The sequence below is a fragment of the Vulpes vulpes genome, chromosome 14, assembly GCF_048418805.1.
Source record: "Vulpes vulpes isolate BD-2025 chromosome 14, VulVul3, whole genome shotgun sequence".
Classification (NCBI taxonomy): Eukaryota; Metazoa; Chordata; class Mammalia; order Carnivora; family Canidae; genus Vulpes; species Vulpes vulpes.
The window spans coordinates 22,662,338-22,679,822 of NC_132793.1; the positions used below are offsets into that span (position 1 = coordinate 22,662,338).

General features: G+C 48.7%; 1 protein-coding gene across 50 annotated transcripts in view; it reads right to left on the reverse strand.

Annotated features, from left to right (window-relative positions):
* EPB41L1 (erythrocyte membrane protein band 4.1 like 1) overlaps positions 1-17,485 on the reverse strand; it is a 143,669-nt gene that overhangs the window by 36,824 nt on the left and 89,360 nt on the right. For 35 of the 50 annotated variants that reach the window (XM_072735945.1, XM_072735933.1, XM_072735954.1 and 32 more), the window contains 9 exons: positions 16,184-16,288; positions 15,529-15,571; positions 11,948-12,023; positions 9,051-9,269; positions 6,687-6,774; positions 5,457-5,609; positions 4,101-4,198; positions 3,688-3,863; positions 828-976 (listed from right to left, as the gene is read on the reverse strand). In XM_072735945.1, coding sequence (XP_072592046.1) covers positions 828-976; positions 3,688-3,863; positions 4,101-4,198; positions 5,457-5,609; positions 6,687-6,774; positions 9,051-9,269; positions 11,948-12,023; positions 15,529-15,571; positions 16,184-16,288 — 1,107 coding nt within the window. The remainder of the gene's footprint in view (positions 1-827; positions 977-3,687; positions 3,864-4,100; positions 4,199-5,456; positions 5,610-6,686; positions 6,775-9,050; positions 9,270-11,947; positions 12,024-15,528; positions 15,572-16,183; positions 16,289-17,485) is intronic. The other 15 variants (XM_072735958.1, XM_072735957.1, XM_072735937.1 and 12 more) reach the window with 1 other exon arrangement.

A 17,485-nucleotide genomic window follows, 5' to 3' on the forward strand; every position in this document is an offset into this window, starting at 1 on the left:
GCCCAGTACAGTGCAGCAGGTAGCCCAAAGGGCTCTCTCCCAGGGAGCAGAGACCAGGGACACTGGTGAACCACCCACGGGGCAGTGAGGTAGCCAGAAGGTGTGGGGTGTGAGGCAGGGAGCTAGCCCAAGGGTGGGGGTGAAGAAGGGGACTGGGGGGCAAAGCAAGTAGTCACACTGAGTAGATAGGACAGGAGGGCTCTGGGTATTCATGCTTCTGTGGTCAGCATGTGTGTTCAGGGGCCTGTGCTCTACGCTACAACTGCATAATGGAAATATGCTCTAATACCCATGTGCACACATGTCCGTGTGCATGCATGACGTTTGCACACTGGGTCTGTGACCCCTACTGTAAGGGAGGTAAACAACTATGAGTGAATGCATGCCAGTCTGAGGCCATGTGTGCCTGCATGAGCGTGTGCACAAGTATGTAGGAAATGCGTAGGGCAGCACGAGGGGGACATACTCAGACCTCATCCTTGTGAGGACCCACAGGTACATCCCATCAGGCTCTGGGAAAGAAGGGGGCCACGAGGACCCAGAACATAGTGAAAGGGGCAAATTAAGAGTGGGCAAGAGGAGGCCGAGATCCTTGAAGGGACAGAGTGCCCCTGTGGGGAAGTAGGACAAAAAGAGGGGAAGGGTGCAGGGAGGGCAGCATGCCTACCACCCAACACCAGGGGAGGAGATATGGGGCAAGGCCCTTTCCATCCCATAATGAGGGTCCTCCCCCACAGCTGGGAACACCTCAACGCCAAGGCTGAGGCTTGACCCATAATCAGCCTCTTGATCCCAAGTCAGAGGGTATGAGAAAGCCAAGCTCTTACCTTTAGCTCCTTGATCTTGGTAGGGGTCCTGACCTCTCCCTCCTCGGCCTCTGACCTCCTACCCCCAGACTCGCCATCCTCCTCCGGCTTGTCACCATCAGGTCCCGTGTCATGGTTCTCACTAACGGAGGCTGGGCGGGAGAACTCTGCTAAAATGGGCAGAAACGGCCAGGTGGCCATGTGAGACCTCTCTCAGTCTTGCCACCCGTCCAACCACGGTTGGAATGGAGCATCCCCAACACGTTGGGGATAAGGAGCCTGCACACAGAGAGGGGGTAGCCTTGTCTAGGTCACAAGCATAGCAAGAGGCAGAGCTGCCTCCCAGCCCCAGACCCCCTCCTGACTTCTACAGCACAAGAGCCTAGGTTCAAATCTCAAATCCAAAACAAACAAACAAAAACAAATCTCAAATCCACCTCTTCTTGGCTGTGTGACCTTGGGTAAGATACGTAATCTCTCTGGGCCTCAGTTTCCTCATCTATAAACAATACTTATTTCAAACAGCTGGGGGAGGAATGAATAAGCTTATGTGTATAAATACTTAGAAGAGAGACTGGCACAGAGCGAGCCAATTCAATGCTGTTCCACAAATGTTGATATTTTTGTTGACGTGGTTGTGATGAATACTCGACCATTATTTAGCAATACATGGATATTGTTAGATTAGCTTTTACTAGTGAAAACTAAAGTCCTGAGACTTGCAAACAATTTAAACTCTTTATAAATTAGGGAAAATTCAAGGGGATTCCTGCCATATCTTTCTCACTCACTGGCATTCCAAAGTACTTTTCTGCATAGGAAAGAAAAAGATGAAAAAATAAAATTAAAAATAAATAAATAAATAAATAAAAAAGGAAAGAAAAAGATGGAATGACAGGCTTTATACTAGGCACTGGGCATAACCCAGACTATGTCCATGGATTATGTCCTGGGGGATAAAATGGCTAGAAAACACTTAATTAAAATGATCAGAGCCTAGATTAGCCTTGGGATTGGCCTAGATTAAATGAGAATAATTAGCCTTTCTATTCATATATATTCACTTTGCAAAGTGCCCTTTTATGCACATTATCTCATTTGATCCACACAATCCTCTGTGTTGATGGCTAGACTAGGAATCACTATCCTTTTACAAAGGATAAACTGAGACTCCAAGAGGGGAGAGATCCCACTGATGACCTTTCAGTGAATGAGGACAAGGACCCAGGTCTCCTGGTTTAGAGTCCAGGCTTCTGATCCTCCTTGGATGAGCCTTACCAGCTCTACACCAATGCTACCCTGTACAAAATGGGCTTCATATAGGCTCTGGTATAGTAATGGAAGTTGCAAGGGAGAATAGAGAGACTGTACTTTCCCTTTGCATAAGTTTTAGCTCTCATCCCTGTGCCCACTCAAGGAGAATAAGGAGCTTCCTCAGTCTCAAATGGACCTCTGCAAAACTGCATGTCCTCCAAACATGGCCAAGGAATCCTGGGACAGGTCTCACTTTTATAGGAAGTGAAAAGGCAGGAAAAGTATCAGACTCTCCTGATCACCTGAAAAACTCCTAGGTATCCTTCAAAATCCCTGCCCAGTTGTCATCTTTTCTGCAAAGCCCTTTCTGGCCCTCCTAGACAGAATTAATCTCACTCTCCTCACGGCTGCTCTTCTATTCTGTACATACTTTTCCCATGGCTTGAATCACATGAAATGCTTGCAGATCTATTCTATGAGCTCCCCAAAGGAAAGGGCCACACTTATTCTAACATTCAGAAAATATTTGTTGAGCAGAACTAACTTGCCTAGGCCTGCCCCGATGTGTTCTAGGAGTACTGTCCCCCTCACTGTTCCCCTGTGCAAGTCCCTACCACCTCTTAAGCTACCCTCTACAAACCTAAAGGCAACAATAAACTATTATTGGGTATAACTTATTAAGGTCCTTCTCTGTGCCAGGAACATTTTTTGAGTGTTACAGAGGCATTATCATGTCTAGTTCTCTCTATAACACAGCAAAATAGGCATTATTTATTTTGCAGAACAAGAAAAGGCACAGGGGAAGTTAAGCTGCTCAAGACCTCCCATCCATTCATGTATGGATATTTATGGACCATTTCCTGATCTGTAGAGCAGCTACTGAATATGGAGGCTGAGATCTGAACTCAGATCTAACAATCTCCCCAATGCTCATATGGCTTCTGAACCTCTCCTACCAACTCCAGTGTGCATATCCTGGGGAGAGTCCTGGACCCTGAGTGCCAATTCAGGTCTGGACCAGGGCCTGGGAATCTTCATGTTTAACCAGCTCACAGGTGATTCTGATGCAGGTGGTCTACAGACCATGTTTTGAGAAACCTTAGCTCAATATAGGACAATGTAGGGTCAATTGTCATAAAGGGCACCTGTGAATGCCAACAGGCATGAGGGTAGTGGAGAGCACCACATGGTTAGATGTCAATCAGTTCATCAGAACCAAAAGAAATGGCTGGGAAAAACCAACCCTTCAGCCTCCAGTCAAGAAAAGCATCACCAGCTCCACACTGCAGTCACTATACCATTTTCCTGGTATGATGACAATCTGTGAATTACTAAGTGGCAGGGGACCCAGAAAACCATGTGGCTGAACCTGGGACCCCAAGAGGTCATGCCTCAGGAAGTTGAGGAAGTCCAGAGAGTGGCAAGGTCCCATTCCAGTGAGAGTGATGCCATAGGCTGGACAAGACCACCAAGAGCTGCCCCAGGGCAACAGTGCCCTTGGGCCACCTGGCCTGGTGCAAATCAACTTGTAAGGTGCCCACCTCATTCACTGCTCATTCCACAGAAGCCAGCACACCCCCACTTCCTGCTAAACACCACACTTCCCAACTGCCAGTCTGGGGCATACCTCCATCAAGGCTGCGGGACATGGTGTACCGTTTGCTGGAGGAACGCTCAAAGAAGGGTGCAGGCCGATCAATGAGGGCGCTGGCCTGGCGGGTCTGGGCCTGGGTCCTCCCACTATACCGGAACTTGGAGCCCATCACCAGGAAGCCTTTGGGTGGGGGCTCAGGCGACACCAGCCTGTGAAGGGAGTACGTGAGGAGAGGCAATTAGGCCTACACTGCCAGGCCCAAGGCTGGACTACAGCTGGCCTTTCACCCCACGGTCCCATCAGCTACAGCTCAAAGCAATCCATAAAGGGAGAGACCTGGGGAGTGAGGGGTTCCTAGGGCCCCTTCCTCCTACTTCCTTCTCCTGCATATATACACTCACAGCCTCTGCCCGTCCCCCATGGCCCCACCCCAGGGTCAAGCTCACCGGAAGAATGTGTGGTGCTCTATGCAGACCTTCCACAGTCTTTTGGCTGACCGGTGGTTTGGGAGCTTAAAGCCAATTGTGCTCTCAAACTGCTCATACTGCAAAACCAAGGAGGGGGAGTTAGAAGCAAGGCCTGGACTCTCTCACCATTGATCTATCCTTTCTGAATCTCTTCTCAGGCATGTGCGACTCTGGCCTGTTTATTTATGTATTCATTCATTTATTCAACAAAGTGGACTAAGCCCTTACTCAGCGGCAGGTTCAGTGCTAAGCAAGAGACACCATGGTGACCAAGATGGAAGATTCTTGGGGACGGGCAAGGGGTGCTCTGATAATAAATCAGTAAACAAGATCATTTCAGACACTGATAAGGGGGCGTGAAGGGAATGAACAGAGCTGTGTGATGTGAGAGAAAACCTGGACAGGTGCAGGGATCAGGATCTATCTTAGAAAGGGTGATCCGGGGATGCCCTCTAAACAAGTGATCTTGGAGCAGACATCCAAAGGATGGGGAAGGAACCAGCTATGTGAAGAAGGGTGGGGAAGAAACCAGCTATGTGAGAAGGCAAGGAAGAGAATTTCAGGTAGAAAGGACATCAAAAGCAAAAAGCTGGAGGCACGAAAGAGCTTGGCTCATTCTAGAATGTCAGAGAAAGCCAAAGGGGTGGGAGCACAGTGTGCATGGGGCAGAGATATGTGGGAGAGGCAGGCAGCCACATCTGGAGTTCAGATGGTAGCCCATGAGCCAGAGAGCTCTTGAAAGGTTTAAGGAACAGGAGTGGGGGATGGTCATCTGATCCCATCAGATGTGATCTGATAGAAGGGACTTTTAATCTCTCTTTAGTAGTCATGGGGAAAATGGCCTGACACAGCATTGGAGCTATAAGGATGGGGAAGGGCCCTGTGCAGAGATGTAGGTGAGAGATGGAGGCTGTTGGTGGCTGGGGCAGTGCAGAAAGACAGAAGTAAATGGGTACGTTTATTCTAGAGGTACAAACCAATGGACTTTTTGATGGGTGAGATGTGGAGGTTGGACATACACATGTTTGTGTGTGTGTGGGGGGAGGTTTGTGAATTTTGGTATGTGCACATACTCGAATACTACATGTAAGCAGATACATGGATAAGAACGGACAGGCATTCATTGATCTATATAACCTGAATATATGTGGTTATCTTTATATGTGTGCTCCTGTGTGTGTGTCTGTGTGTGGTGTATGTGTGGAGGCATGTACCTAAGGCCTCCAGCAGAAGAGTGCTCTCTCCTTACACAGTACCCCAGCACCCCAAGTAAAAAACCCAGGTTCAGCTGTTATAGCCAATTCTAGTGCAGAGGGGTTCCTAAGGCAAGCTCACCTCCCCAGGGCGGATCTTGATATAAAAGTTACTCCTCTTATAGGAGATCTTGAGAATCTTGGGCCAGGCAAAACGGTTGATTCTCAGCCGGTCCCGGTAGATGAGCAGGCCATTGGCACAGACTCCCAACATGATGTCGATGCCCTCGGAGTCCTGCATGAGAAGATACCATGGAATGGCAGGCCAGGGTCCATGCATGCCATATAGCCTGAAACCCCTCTCTGATGAGCCCTCAGGATCAGGGTCTGAGCCTGCAGGCTGGGGAGCCCCTGGGCCAATCTCACATAGTCATTCATTCATTCACTCAATTCCTAGGTCTGATCATTCTCTCTGTCAATCCCTCAATCTTTGATTCACCAACAAACGTTTAGTGGCACCGATGTGGTGCTTGGCCATGTGCTATGTGCTAAGGATACAGAAATAAATGAAAGCCTATGTCTTGATGAATGGATAAAGAAGATGTGGTGTGTATGTATGCATACACACACACACACACACACACACATATACACACACATACAATGGAATACTACTCAGCGTAAAAAAAAGGCAATCTTGCCCTTTGGAATGACATGGATGGAATTAGAGGGTATTATGTATGCTAAGTGAAATAAGGCAATCAGAAAAAGACAATTACCAAATGATCTCATTCATATGCTGAATTTAAGAAACAAACAGGATCATAGAGGAAGGGAGGGAAAGGTAAAACAAGACAGAGTCAGAGAGGGAGACAAACCATGAGAGATGCTTAATCATCAGAAATAAACAGAGGGTTGCTGGAGGGGAGGTGGGTAGTAAGATGGGGTAACTGGGTGATGGGCACTAAGTAATGAGCACTGGGTATTATATAAGATTGATGAATCACTGAACTCTACATCTAAAACTAATAATACACTATATATTAATTAATTGAATTTGAACACATAAAAAAACCTTAGCTTACTAACTAACTAAATAAATAAAATTACATCATGGTAAAAAATAAAAGAAAGCCTATGTCTTTCTCTCATAATGCTCCCAATCTAGTAGTGGTATAAATACGTTCATAATACAATATGGATATAGAAAAGTTAAAAGATTATGGGAAAATAAAGGGTTATGGAATTTTGAGGAAAGAGAAGTAAGAATATAAAAAGGCTTCAGGTTGGAGGGAACAGAGTCTAGCACAAGCCTTCTAGAAGCACCAGGGACACACATAGGTGCTAGGGGGACCCTGGGACCCACCAGTACCTTGGCATGGTGCAGGTCTACTCCATACATGGAAAGCTTTTTGGCGTTCTCTAAGAAGTGGATTTCTGCTTCTCCCGGAGTCATGCCCCTAAGGGAAAGAACATGATCACAGGTAGCCATGGAAAAGGCCCTGGCCTAAGTCTTGCTGATTGAAGGTGGCCATGATCAGAACCTGTAATTCTAGGACAGCAATGTTCTAGAGTGTGCATGTGGCTAGGCCTCACGGAGTCCCTCCCCTCTGTTCTCAGCCCTTGCTTCAGTCTACCCAACCCCCTCCTGTTGCCAAAGCTCAGGTCCAATCTTGTCTCCTCCAGCAAGTATTCAAGGGATGAGCCGAGAGTTGGAATTTCTGCTTCATTCTACCATGGATTTAAACATGAGCCATAAATTCTGCTTCTCCATGACTGCGAAGCCATTGTTCATTATAATCACCCAGGGGCTCCTAAATTAGTACCCACGTAAGAGATTTCTCTCAGAATCTTGTATCAGAAACCACTTAATCCTGCCTAAGGAGCAGGTGCACATTGTCCTTTCTGACAGGAGAGTTATATAATCATCAAGTTCCTTCTTTGCCTTGGCTGCCAGGAAACTGTACATCTTCCATTTAGCCATAGCTACTGTTTAGCGAACACCATGTGCTGGTCATTGTTCCAAACACCTCACGTGCATGAATTCACTTAATCCTCTGTAAGGTAGGGGGTTATCATTATTCCCACTTTATAGAGAAACCAGCACAGAGAGGCTGAATAATTTGCCTTTGTAGCAAAGTCGGGACTTGAATCCAGACAATGTGGCTCCAGTGTGTGCTCCTTCCCAACCACTTCACTTATGTATCCCTGGGGCTTCAGTGTGCTCTGCTCTGTGTGCCTCAGTGAGCTGCCCTGGGAGACACCTGGACACTAGATGTCCAAGGGCTTTCAGTTAAAAGTGCTGTCAAAGCTAAACGGATGGCCATTAGCATTTCCCCAGCCCATATATGAGCTTCTTTTTCTGAATTATTAGGATTCATGCAAATACCTAACATATCTTGCTACCTACGACCGGGGTGACAAACAGCAGGCAGGCCTTCACCCCCTGCTCCCAAGCTCGGGCTGACACTGCTAACCAGTTGTATGGTTTCAGTATCCCGCTCAACACAGCCACTACTAACCAGTCAGAGGTGGTATGCAAGTCTCTGAGAGAGACACTTGCCACTTGGGACCTAGCAATCCATCACAGTCCAGCAGGCTCTCTTCCCCACCCCCATACACAATCCCTCTACATCTGGCCCTCGGCCTCCTCTCCAGATGCAGCCCCCAGGACACAACCCTCCATGGGCCTCCTATCCTCATTAGCAATGAGAGAATTTCACCATGCTCCCTCCCACATGCACAGTACTTTACAGTTTACGATGCACTTCATGTCATTTATCACATTGGGTTCCCATAACAACCCTGGCCTTGGAGCCCAAAGCACTTCCAAACTGAAGGGATCCTTGAGACCATTTAGTTCCAGGGGCTCCCCTCAGGGGTGGTACCGACCTTACAGCAGCATTTGGGAATGAATGGGGGAGGGGACATCTCGGGGGTTGTTATGATGACTGCAAGGGTGTGTCATTTAGTGCCTGGCACCCAGGGATGCCAAACATCCTGCACAATGAATTTTCCTGCCCTAAATACCAACCATGAGTCACATGGATAACCTAAAGCCGTATATATCCAAGTGAAATTGGGACTGATAAGTTAAATCACAAGCCCTACAGTGACCCATCAGGTTAGTCAATTTCTAACTCCTAGAATAAGGTGCTTTGTGTTGCGCAATCAACTATTCAACCCCTAAGATCACAGAGCAACAATGAATACATGTTGTCTGTATTATGTGCCATGTAGCCCCCAACAGCACTACAAGGCAGGTTCTATTAGCACCCACACTGAACAGATGAGGAAATTCAAGCACCTGGAAGTGAAATGACCTGCCCAGATTCCCTGGGTAGAAAGTGGCAGAGCCAAGAATGTGAACCTGGGCAGTCCGGCTTCAGAGCGCAAGCTTTTGAACTTTACACCAAGACCAAGACATCAGGACACTTCCCCAGGGGCACATGATAGTTATGATTCTCTCCAGTTGGCAGATTAAAAAACTGATCCTCAGAGTCCAAGGGCAGGGAATTATTACACCCATACAGGAGCTTAAGAACCTGAGGTCATTTAAGGTCACACAGATAATTACTACCATTCCCACTGGATATAGATGCAGTGGGATGAGATGATTTACTCTCAGATGCACCTCTACTCGGGGGCAAAGCCAGGTGAGGGACTTAGAGCACAGCACCTGGGGCCCTCGCCAATAGCTGAGAAGCCAGGGGAGACCCTGGGCGCAGGCCCAAACCTGTACGTCTTGTGCAGCTCCATGATCCTCTCCTCCAGCTCCCGGGTCTGGTTGGGGGCGAAGCGGAGCTCGCTGACATAGTTGCCTATGTGCTCCTCAGCATCATAGTCGCCCAGCTCGGCCTGCACAGCATAGGAGCCTAGCAGGGCATGTGTGACGAAGGAGCAGGGCAGCCGGCCCGTGATGATGTCTGCCCGCAGCTGCAGGCACAGGTAGTATCTGGAAACAGGGGAGAGTGGCCATGGGCACGGGCCCCCCTCCCTCCCTAGATGCCCTCAGCACCACTGCCCACCCACCCATCAGAACCAAGCTGATCAACACCTAGCTCGGTAGAATTAGGAACCTTCCTAGACACTGGCATTTCAGGCATTTGATAATGTAAGTGTGTCCTAAAAGATGGTTTTGTCCCATTTCATGTGGCTTTAAGCATTTTGTTAACTTCTAACTTTGAGGAATTTTTTTTTCCTACTGTGGGAATATTTTAAATTTCTAACTCAATTTCAAGCTAAATAGGACTATTTTGCTGGTCAGTTTTAAAAAATATTATATATTTTTAATCATAAAATTAATTATGTTCTTACTGTAGAACAAATGTAAACTTTAGAGATAATTCTAAACTTCCTCTTGATGTCCATTCTCAGCCCTAATCCCCTCCCCCAGAGGTCACCCCTATTATTCGTGTGGTGTTCTAGACCTTTCTCCCTCATGGATAAACAGAAATGTATGTGTTTTGATTCATGGGTTGTTTTTTTTTTTAATTTTTTTATTTATTTATGATAGTCACACACAGAGAGAGAGAGGCAGAGACACAGGCGGAGGAAGAAGCAGGCTCCATGTACCGGGAGCCTGATGTGGGACTCGATCCGGGGTCTCCAGGATCGCGCCCTGGGCCAAAGGCAGGCGCCAAACCGCTGCGCCACCCATGGGTTTTAACATGTACACAGTATCAAATGATACATCTGACTCTACAGCTTGCTTTTTCACACCCAGCTATGTGTCTAGTGTCTTTCTCAGATCAGCACAAACCACCTGATCTCATTCATTTTAACTTCTGTACTGCATTCTACAGCCAGGACAAACCTGTTTACCAATGTTTTCTCAAAACTTTACTTTGCCTCCAGCTCTAAGTGAATCATCTAAAAACAAATTGCTTTAAAAGAAACATTTCCAACCAAAAGGATATGATTTTTTTATAACTTTATGCACACTTTTACAATTTTTAGATTCATTTTAAACTATTTTTATTGCTTTTTCAATTAATTGCATTTTTAAAAAAAGTTTCAGTTCGTTCTTAGCCAAGGATGTGTCCTTGCCCATTTTGCCATGTTTCACCATTGTTTTCAATCGCCTATTTCTTTTCCTTTTAAGTGGTTTTTACTCAGTATAATTTTTACTGCTCCATGGCACAAAACTCTCGCAAAAAGTATATGTGGCCTCAGTGCGTATTCAGGGCCAAGGTCTAGGCTCAGCATCAGTAGCAGCTCAAACATCACAGGCATTAAGAGTGGGCTTAAGGGCATTTTGTTCAAGTCTAAAAATTTGAAGATCACTGCCAAACACTCTGACCAATATTTCATTTCAATCAATTTGTCACTCTGACCAGTTTATTTCGGGCCTGAATATTTTTGACTAAATCAGCTGCTACTACCACCCCATTCCCTGAGGTCACCCATGCTAAGCCGGGCTAATTTCCCTCCTGGTGTCCCTAGAAGCTCAATACCCAGGATGTGGTACAAAGAGAAGAAATACCAGTGGGTAAGACTGGAGACTCAGCTGGTTCTATAGCTCTCAGTCTTCTTGGAAATGAAGTTGAGACCCTGTTGCTGAATCTTGAACCCAAGATGACCTTAGGGGTTAGAGCAGGGCTAATGAGGCCAAGGTTTCAGGTCTATCCCAGGGACATCCATATTATCCCCCAAGGCCAGCTGGCATTGTGCCTGTGGCCCGTTGCTTGGCAAACAGGCAGCCAACATTCAGGAGGGACCCAATGGGAGAAGGAGGTTGGCTTAGGAGCCCCTCCCCTACTGTAGGAATAACTCCATGCCCACATTTTATTGTTGGTGAAATTCCGGGCTCAGCACATGGATGACACAGCCCCCGGGTATCATGAAGTGAGACTATCCCTTTGGAAGGGGCTTAGATAAAGAGAAGGGCCTCTCCCTGTTCTGATTCCAAAGGCAGGATGAGACCCACAGAAGTTCTCATTCTGAAGAAAAATGTTTTGCCCCTCCTTCCAGGCCACATTATTTACTGGCCTTGAGGCACAATGAGATGGTTCATCCTAGACTTGCCTCCATGGGTCGGGGATGTCACATGCCTGACAGGTACACAGGACAGCACATGGGACCAAATTCCTACATGCAAAGGCATCTGTGCTCTATTCCCTCCTTATCCCCAAAGTCAAAAATGGTGGTCCACTCAGAACATCAGCCTTCGGACATGTTTGGGTTGTCCCATCCAGAGATGGCCTCCACCATGTTTTTAAAAAGTTTGAATTAGTCCCAATATTTTAAAACTGTGGATTTTACTCTCAAATATCTAGCTCCACCTCAACAACGGGGCCCTGTTCCCATGTGGCAGGGATGGCTGGAGCTGAACAGCAATTGTTTGAGATAGCACATGTCCTCTTGAATTTCAATGTCAATCAATGACATGGATCCTGATGCTGCCTGGGATGCCTCCCCCTCTGAAGTGGACGGTCTGCTGTGACTGACCACTTGTGTTTGAATCACTTCCTCTTGCACAGAGTCAGCATCCTTTGTTGATGCTATCTGGCCTCGCTGGGTATCTGACTTTGCAACTGCCATCGTTTACTGTCCACATGCCTACCAGTACCAGGTGCCCTCATTCCTAGTCATGTGGCTAGAATGCCCACCCCACCCCTCCACAGCCCTCACCTTGTGATATCTTCTGTCAGCTGGGCAGGGTCAGGGGGGTAGAACTTGACTGTGAAGGCAAAATTCCAGGGGCTGCCTGAGAGGAGAAGAAAGAGAACAATCAGAGAGGCCCCATCCCCCACAGTGGGTAGCCCAGACGCACCATCCCACAGGCAATTTCTCAAAGTTTTCTCATATCTAAAATTTTGGGACAATCCAGTCAGAAAACCTGGACTATTATTCCCACTTGAAAGATGAGAAGAGTAAGGCCCAAGTTGAAAGACTTGTGACCTAGCAGTGGGAAGGAAGGTGGAAAGAAAGAAAACCAATGGTGCATGCCAGGTCTACTGGTGATCACAAACAACGCTTCAGTAAACCTTGCAACAATCCTATGAGTTAGTCTGATGACTATCCCCATTTTGCAAATGAGAACACTGGGGCCCAGGCTGTAAAGTGGCCAGCCCAAGATCACTCAGCTAGGAAGCAGCAATGCTGGGGTACAGACCCCAGCCTCCTGGCTCTGAAGCCTGTGCTCCCTCCTCCACACCAAAGTCTATGCTACAGGACATTCATGGTAAGAAAACAGGTCGCATTAAATGGACTCCCAGGGGCACCTGGGTGGCTCAGTCAGTTGAGTGTCAGGGTTTTGGTTTCAGCTCAAGTCATGGTCTCGGGCCTCAGGATCGAGCCCCAAGTTAGGCTCCATGCTCAGGCTCTGTGCTGAGTCTGCTTGAGATTCTCTCTCCCCCTCTGCCTCTCTCTACTCTTAAATAAATAAATCTTAAAATAAATGGATAAATAAATGGGCTCCCTAGCTTTGGACTTCTCAGAGCCATTGTAAATTGCATGTGCATTTAAGGGTTTCCCAAACTTATTTGACCTGCTGTGTCCATTTCTCATAGGGCATCCTGCCAGATTATTGTTCTTAGGGACACTCTTTGTAAGATTTTGCCCTCTGCTGGGTCGGCTCCATCTCTGATGGCAGAATGGGGTTCTAGGCAGGACCGAAAAGGCAAACGTAATGGATGGAAAGCAGCAAAGGGATTTCACAGGGATAAATGTTAACTTCCATACTGAGATACAAGCAATTGATAGTACACATATAGGTACAGACAGAAATAAAGGCTGAGGCTTTAGCTGGAAATAGGCTCTGCAAGCCACGAGAAGGGATGACCACACAAGAGAGAGGAGGCCTTAGGGAAAGGCTCCAATCTAGAACAATCTAGACCACTTCTGGGGCTCTGAAAAGGCCCCCGACAACGTGAGAAAGCAAGGGCTAGCCCGGGAAGAGCATGGTCACTAAGGCTGGAGGCCATGCTGTCACTTGTCCCTGTGGTCATCGTCACCTTCCCCATACAGCTGTAATGTCTCCAGCACTTATTAAGTGCTGGTCACTTCACTTTTAAGAACTATATGTACACATATAGGAGTTTGATCTTCATAACAATCCTGAGCTAGTTTTCTTTTTATAGATGAAGATTCTGAGGGGGTAAGCCCCCTCCTGGGATCACTGAGCTAGCTAATCAGTAGTGGAGAACGGGGATGTAACCTCTGGTCATCCGACCCCAGAAGCCAAGCTCCTGACCACAGCTGACTTAGAAAAAGCAGCCACCAAGAGAGCAACCCTGTCTTAGGAATAATAGTAGTAGTAGTCATCGTAGTGGTAGTAGAAGTAGTAGTAGTAATAATAATAATAATAATAATAATAATAATAATAATGGTAATAGTAATAATAGATAATATATACTGGGTGCTGCTATGTGCAGGCACCATCCCAGGTGCGGGGCACATAAGAGCTCATTTACTCTGTACAACAACCCTAAAGGTAAGTAGTGTTGGAGTCAAGATTCAAATCCAGGCAGTCTGACTCCCGTATCTTTCAACCAACACACCAGACTATGTCAGGGAAGCACCTACTATGTGCTGGGCGCTGTCCACACATAACTGGCACCCTGCCTTGTGAGGCATGAATCACTAATCCACTTGCCAAGGAAAAGCAGGAGCCCAGAGAGGTGCCTCCCCACCCCCCACCATGCCCTCATTGACAGGCACAGAGATTTGGGAGGACATATAGCCAGCTCTGAAGCCCAGGACACAAGGACTCATGATGCCCTCCCCTTCAGGAAGCTGAGGAGTTGTCACAAAGAAAAGAGCAAAAATTGGTGGGTGCATGGCTAGCTCAGTCAGTGAAACATGTGATGCTGGATCTCGGGGTTGTGGGTTTGAGCCCCATGTTGGGTATAGAGATTACTTAAAAATAAAATCTTAAAAAAATTGTTTCATGGGGGCTCCAGAAGGCAGAACAAAGATGAATGGGCAGAAGTTCCAGGGGCAGGGATGGAGACTGTGGCTCTACTGAAGGAGGCAGGACCTCTCCTCCATGACCTGAGGTGGCCACCAGTGGCAACCATTCACCCCCGCCTGGGCTGCGCTGGCCGGGGCTGCCGAGATGGGGGACCGACTCCCCGCTCTGGGGAAAGATGCTGAGCTCCAAGGATCCTGTTATCTGCTTCTCCGTTCTAAGCTTCCCGTCCTCCTCAAACCACACACTCGGCTGTCTGTATGTGTTCCAATTCTTTCAGGCATGAGAGGCAGGCCTCCCAGCTGGGCCAGGACTCCTAGGGACAGCCCAAAGCCCAGGCCTAGGGCCCTGTCAGCCCCAGAGGAGCAGGCTCCGTCTGCATGCCTGCCTCTTTGTCTTCAACTGACAGGAGCCTACAGGAAGAATCCCTCCTGCCCCTCCCGGAGAGTCAGCTGGCATCCCTGGGCCCAGCTGCCTGCTGTCATGGCAACAGGCTCTGCTTCCCAGCCCCAGGGACCAGGGAGTCCAAGCACAGCCAAGGGGGAGGGGCTCCCAGTGGAGGCATCTCTGCCTCTAGGCACCAGGTCTCCACCCACTGTATGCCCCCTGGCTGAGGCCACCTACCTCCCCCCTTCTGCCATTGGAAAGCTGCTCCACCCCTCACAATATGCCTTTCCTCTCTGGGCCAGAAAGGACAGGTTGTCTCTTCACCCCAGGCCTTGAAAAGAGAGCAGGATGGTGTTGGGAGGCCAGGGCTTTAAACCTGGCTTGGCCAATAGTTTACTCTGTGACTTTAGGTAAGCATCTGCCTCTCTCTAGGCCTCAGCCACCCACCATTAAACACAGAAGAAGGCCTGACCAGGCCAGGCCTTGCTCTTCCCTAACACGTCAACTCCCTATCAGCTGGCAGTGGTCTGCAGTGCTGCATGGATGAGGATTCTGAGCTGAGTCAAGGATCACCTGTCACAGGCGTCTATACCTGCCTTGGACAGGAGGGAGGCTGTTTTCAGGCCATCAATTTGTCCCCTTGTGACTAGATGATTAGTTCCTTCTAGAGCTGTCATCCCAGATGCATCTGTGATTCCCCTGCTAACCTGCTATGTGATGCTAGATGGTCATTTCTCTTGTCCCTGCTTCAGGCTTCCATTTATAAGACAACGCCCTGCCTTCCCCCAAAATCTGCTGTGCACAGCGAATGAACTCATGGGTCTGAATGCACTTCCCCAAGGAAGAGGGAACAGCACATGCAGCCCGGAGCCCCCACCCTCCCTTCCACAGAATTCCACAACAGGCCACTCACTCCGGATCTGCTTCTTGATTTCCTTGGAGGGGTCCAGCCAGTTCTGAAAGAGAAGACAGGGTGCTTTAGAGGGAAGATGGAGGAGAGGGCCAGAGAGGGCTAGGAGACAGAGAGACATCCTGAAATGGTCTGTCAACAGCCCCTGGCACAGAACACCCTTCTTGGGCTGAGCTGTCTGGGCCCACTGGAACAGGGAGTTGTGGGGATGAGGCCCGGATTCACCACAGGGTTTGGGCTCCTGGACCTGGGGCTGGTACTGCCCTGGGGCAGTAGGGTAGGCCGCCGTAGTGGGACCAGTGAGAAGGAGGAAACCCAGACAGGAGCCTCCCAAGGGTGGAAATAGGGTGCTGTAGGAAGTGCCTCTGTTCCCCCAGGAAGCCAGGCCATGGCTCTCCAGATACCCATCTGGGGGGTGACTTGCAGGTCCCCAAGAAAGGATGAGGTGGGAGGGGTGGAGGCAGAGAACTGAGACAGACAGGGTGGGCTGAGGTGGGGGGATATGCAAACCTACTCCTAGAAGGGGTAAAAGGCACTTAACAAGGGTCTGAGGATGGATGGATGGCATGGGATGTGGTCAGGACTGGGGGGGGTCTATGAGAAGAGGTCTCCCCCACAGTGGGCCTCCCATGCCAACTCCACTCCCCAGCACAGATACCTTCTGGCTGTCAGCATCACAGAAAGTCAGGCCGAAGTAGTCCTTCTCCAGAAGATTGAGGTGCTCACAGACAAGGTCAAACAGCACCTGGCCCCGGCCATGTTTCTGAAGAGGAGAGCAGAGCTGCTGTGAGGCTGGGACACACCACACGGTGGGGGTAGGGGCTCCACCAGGACTACTTGAAACCCCCCAGGGTCTTCCAGCATCTCAAGAGGATCTCAGCACTCCTCCTGCCACCCACCTTGCCCTGCTCCCCAAGTCCTGTCAGATCCTGGGAGACACTAACACCCAGCTCACCAATTGCCTTCTTCCAAACCCTCCTAGGGTCCTCCTGGACCCTTCGAAATGCTCTGGGGAGTGAGGAGGGGGGCTCACCAATTCCCCCTCCTTTACACAGATTAAGAGAAGGAGGTTAACTTTGACCAAAGGAGCAGAAAACCAAAAGTCTAAGCTTTGGGTGTAAGAGGAAGAGAAGCCACCTGAAATAGGAAGGATGTGGGCAGGGAAGGAGGGGAGGGCCTAAGACTTGGGATCACAGCGTGACTCTCCTTCCCTGGCTCTTCCCTTACACTGAGTTTGAGTGAAATCCAGGGCAGCCCAGCCTGGAGTGCCACCCCTTACCTGGACAGCAAGGAAGGCTGTTATAGGGGCTCCTGGGGCCTATATCAGCCTCAGTGGGATACAGCACTATTAGGGCCACCTTCTCCCGCCACTCTCAGACAGCCAGGCTCAGTACCTCTCTGAACCACCATCTGGGCCTCTGGATTCAGAAGGACAAAGCACAGAGCCTGGCTGTGTACTTCAACCCCACAGGTTTGAAAATGAGCAACAGTAAAGGGACCAAAGGCTGGGAGAATGTGAAGCAGTCACTGTCCAAAGAGAGAGGGGACTCCAGAGAGAGTGTGAAATTCCTACAAGGCCTAGCTAGGTCACCAGGGACTGGAACCAGGCCTGACTATGGAGAGTGGCTTTGGGAAGTCAAGGGGTTCGTGAGTCTGGAAGAATCCTTCAGAGAGAATGGACCTGGCCTCAGCCAAACCCTCTGTGCTCTTGGGGCAAGCTGAAACTTTGTGGCTGGTGTGGGTAGGAGAGAACAGGTAGATAATATTCCTTTCTGTTGCCTAGGAGTAGGCAAAATGTTCACCTTGAAATCCTCCTATGGAAGCGATAAGCACTAAAAAAAACCCCAAAGAAACAAAAACAAAAAACAACCCTGAAGAGAAGAGGGACCCAGCCCACCAGGGCCCAGAAATAAGTCATATCCCTTAGGACCAGAGGGTACCAGGGAGAAAGGGAGGTGGT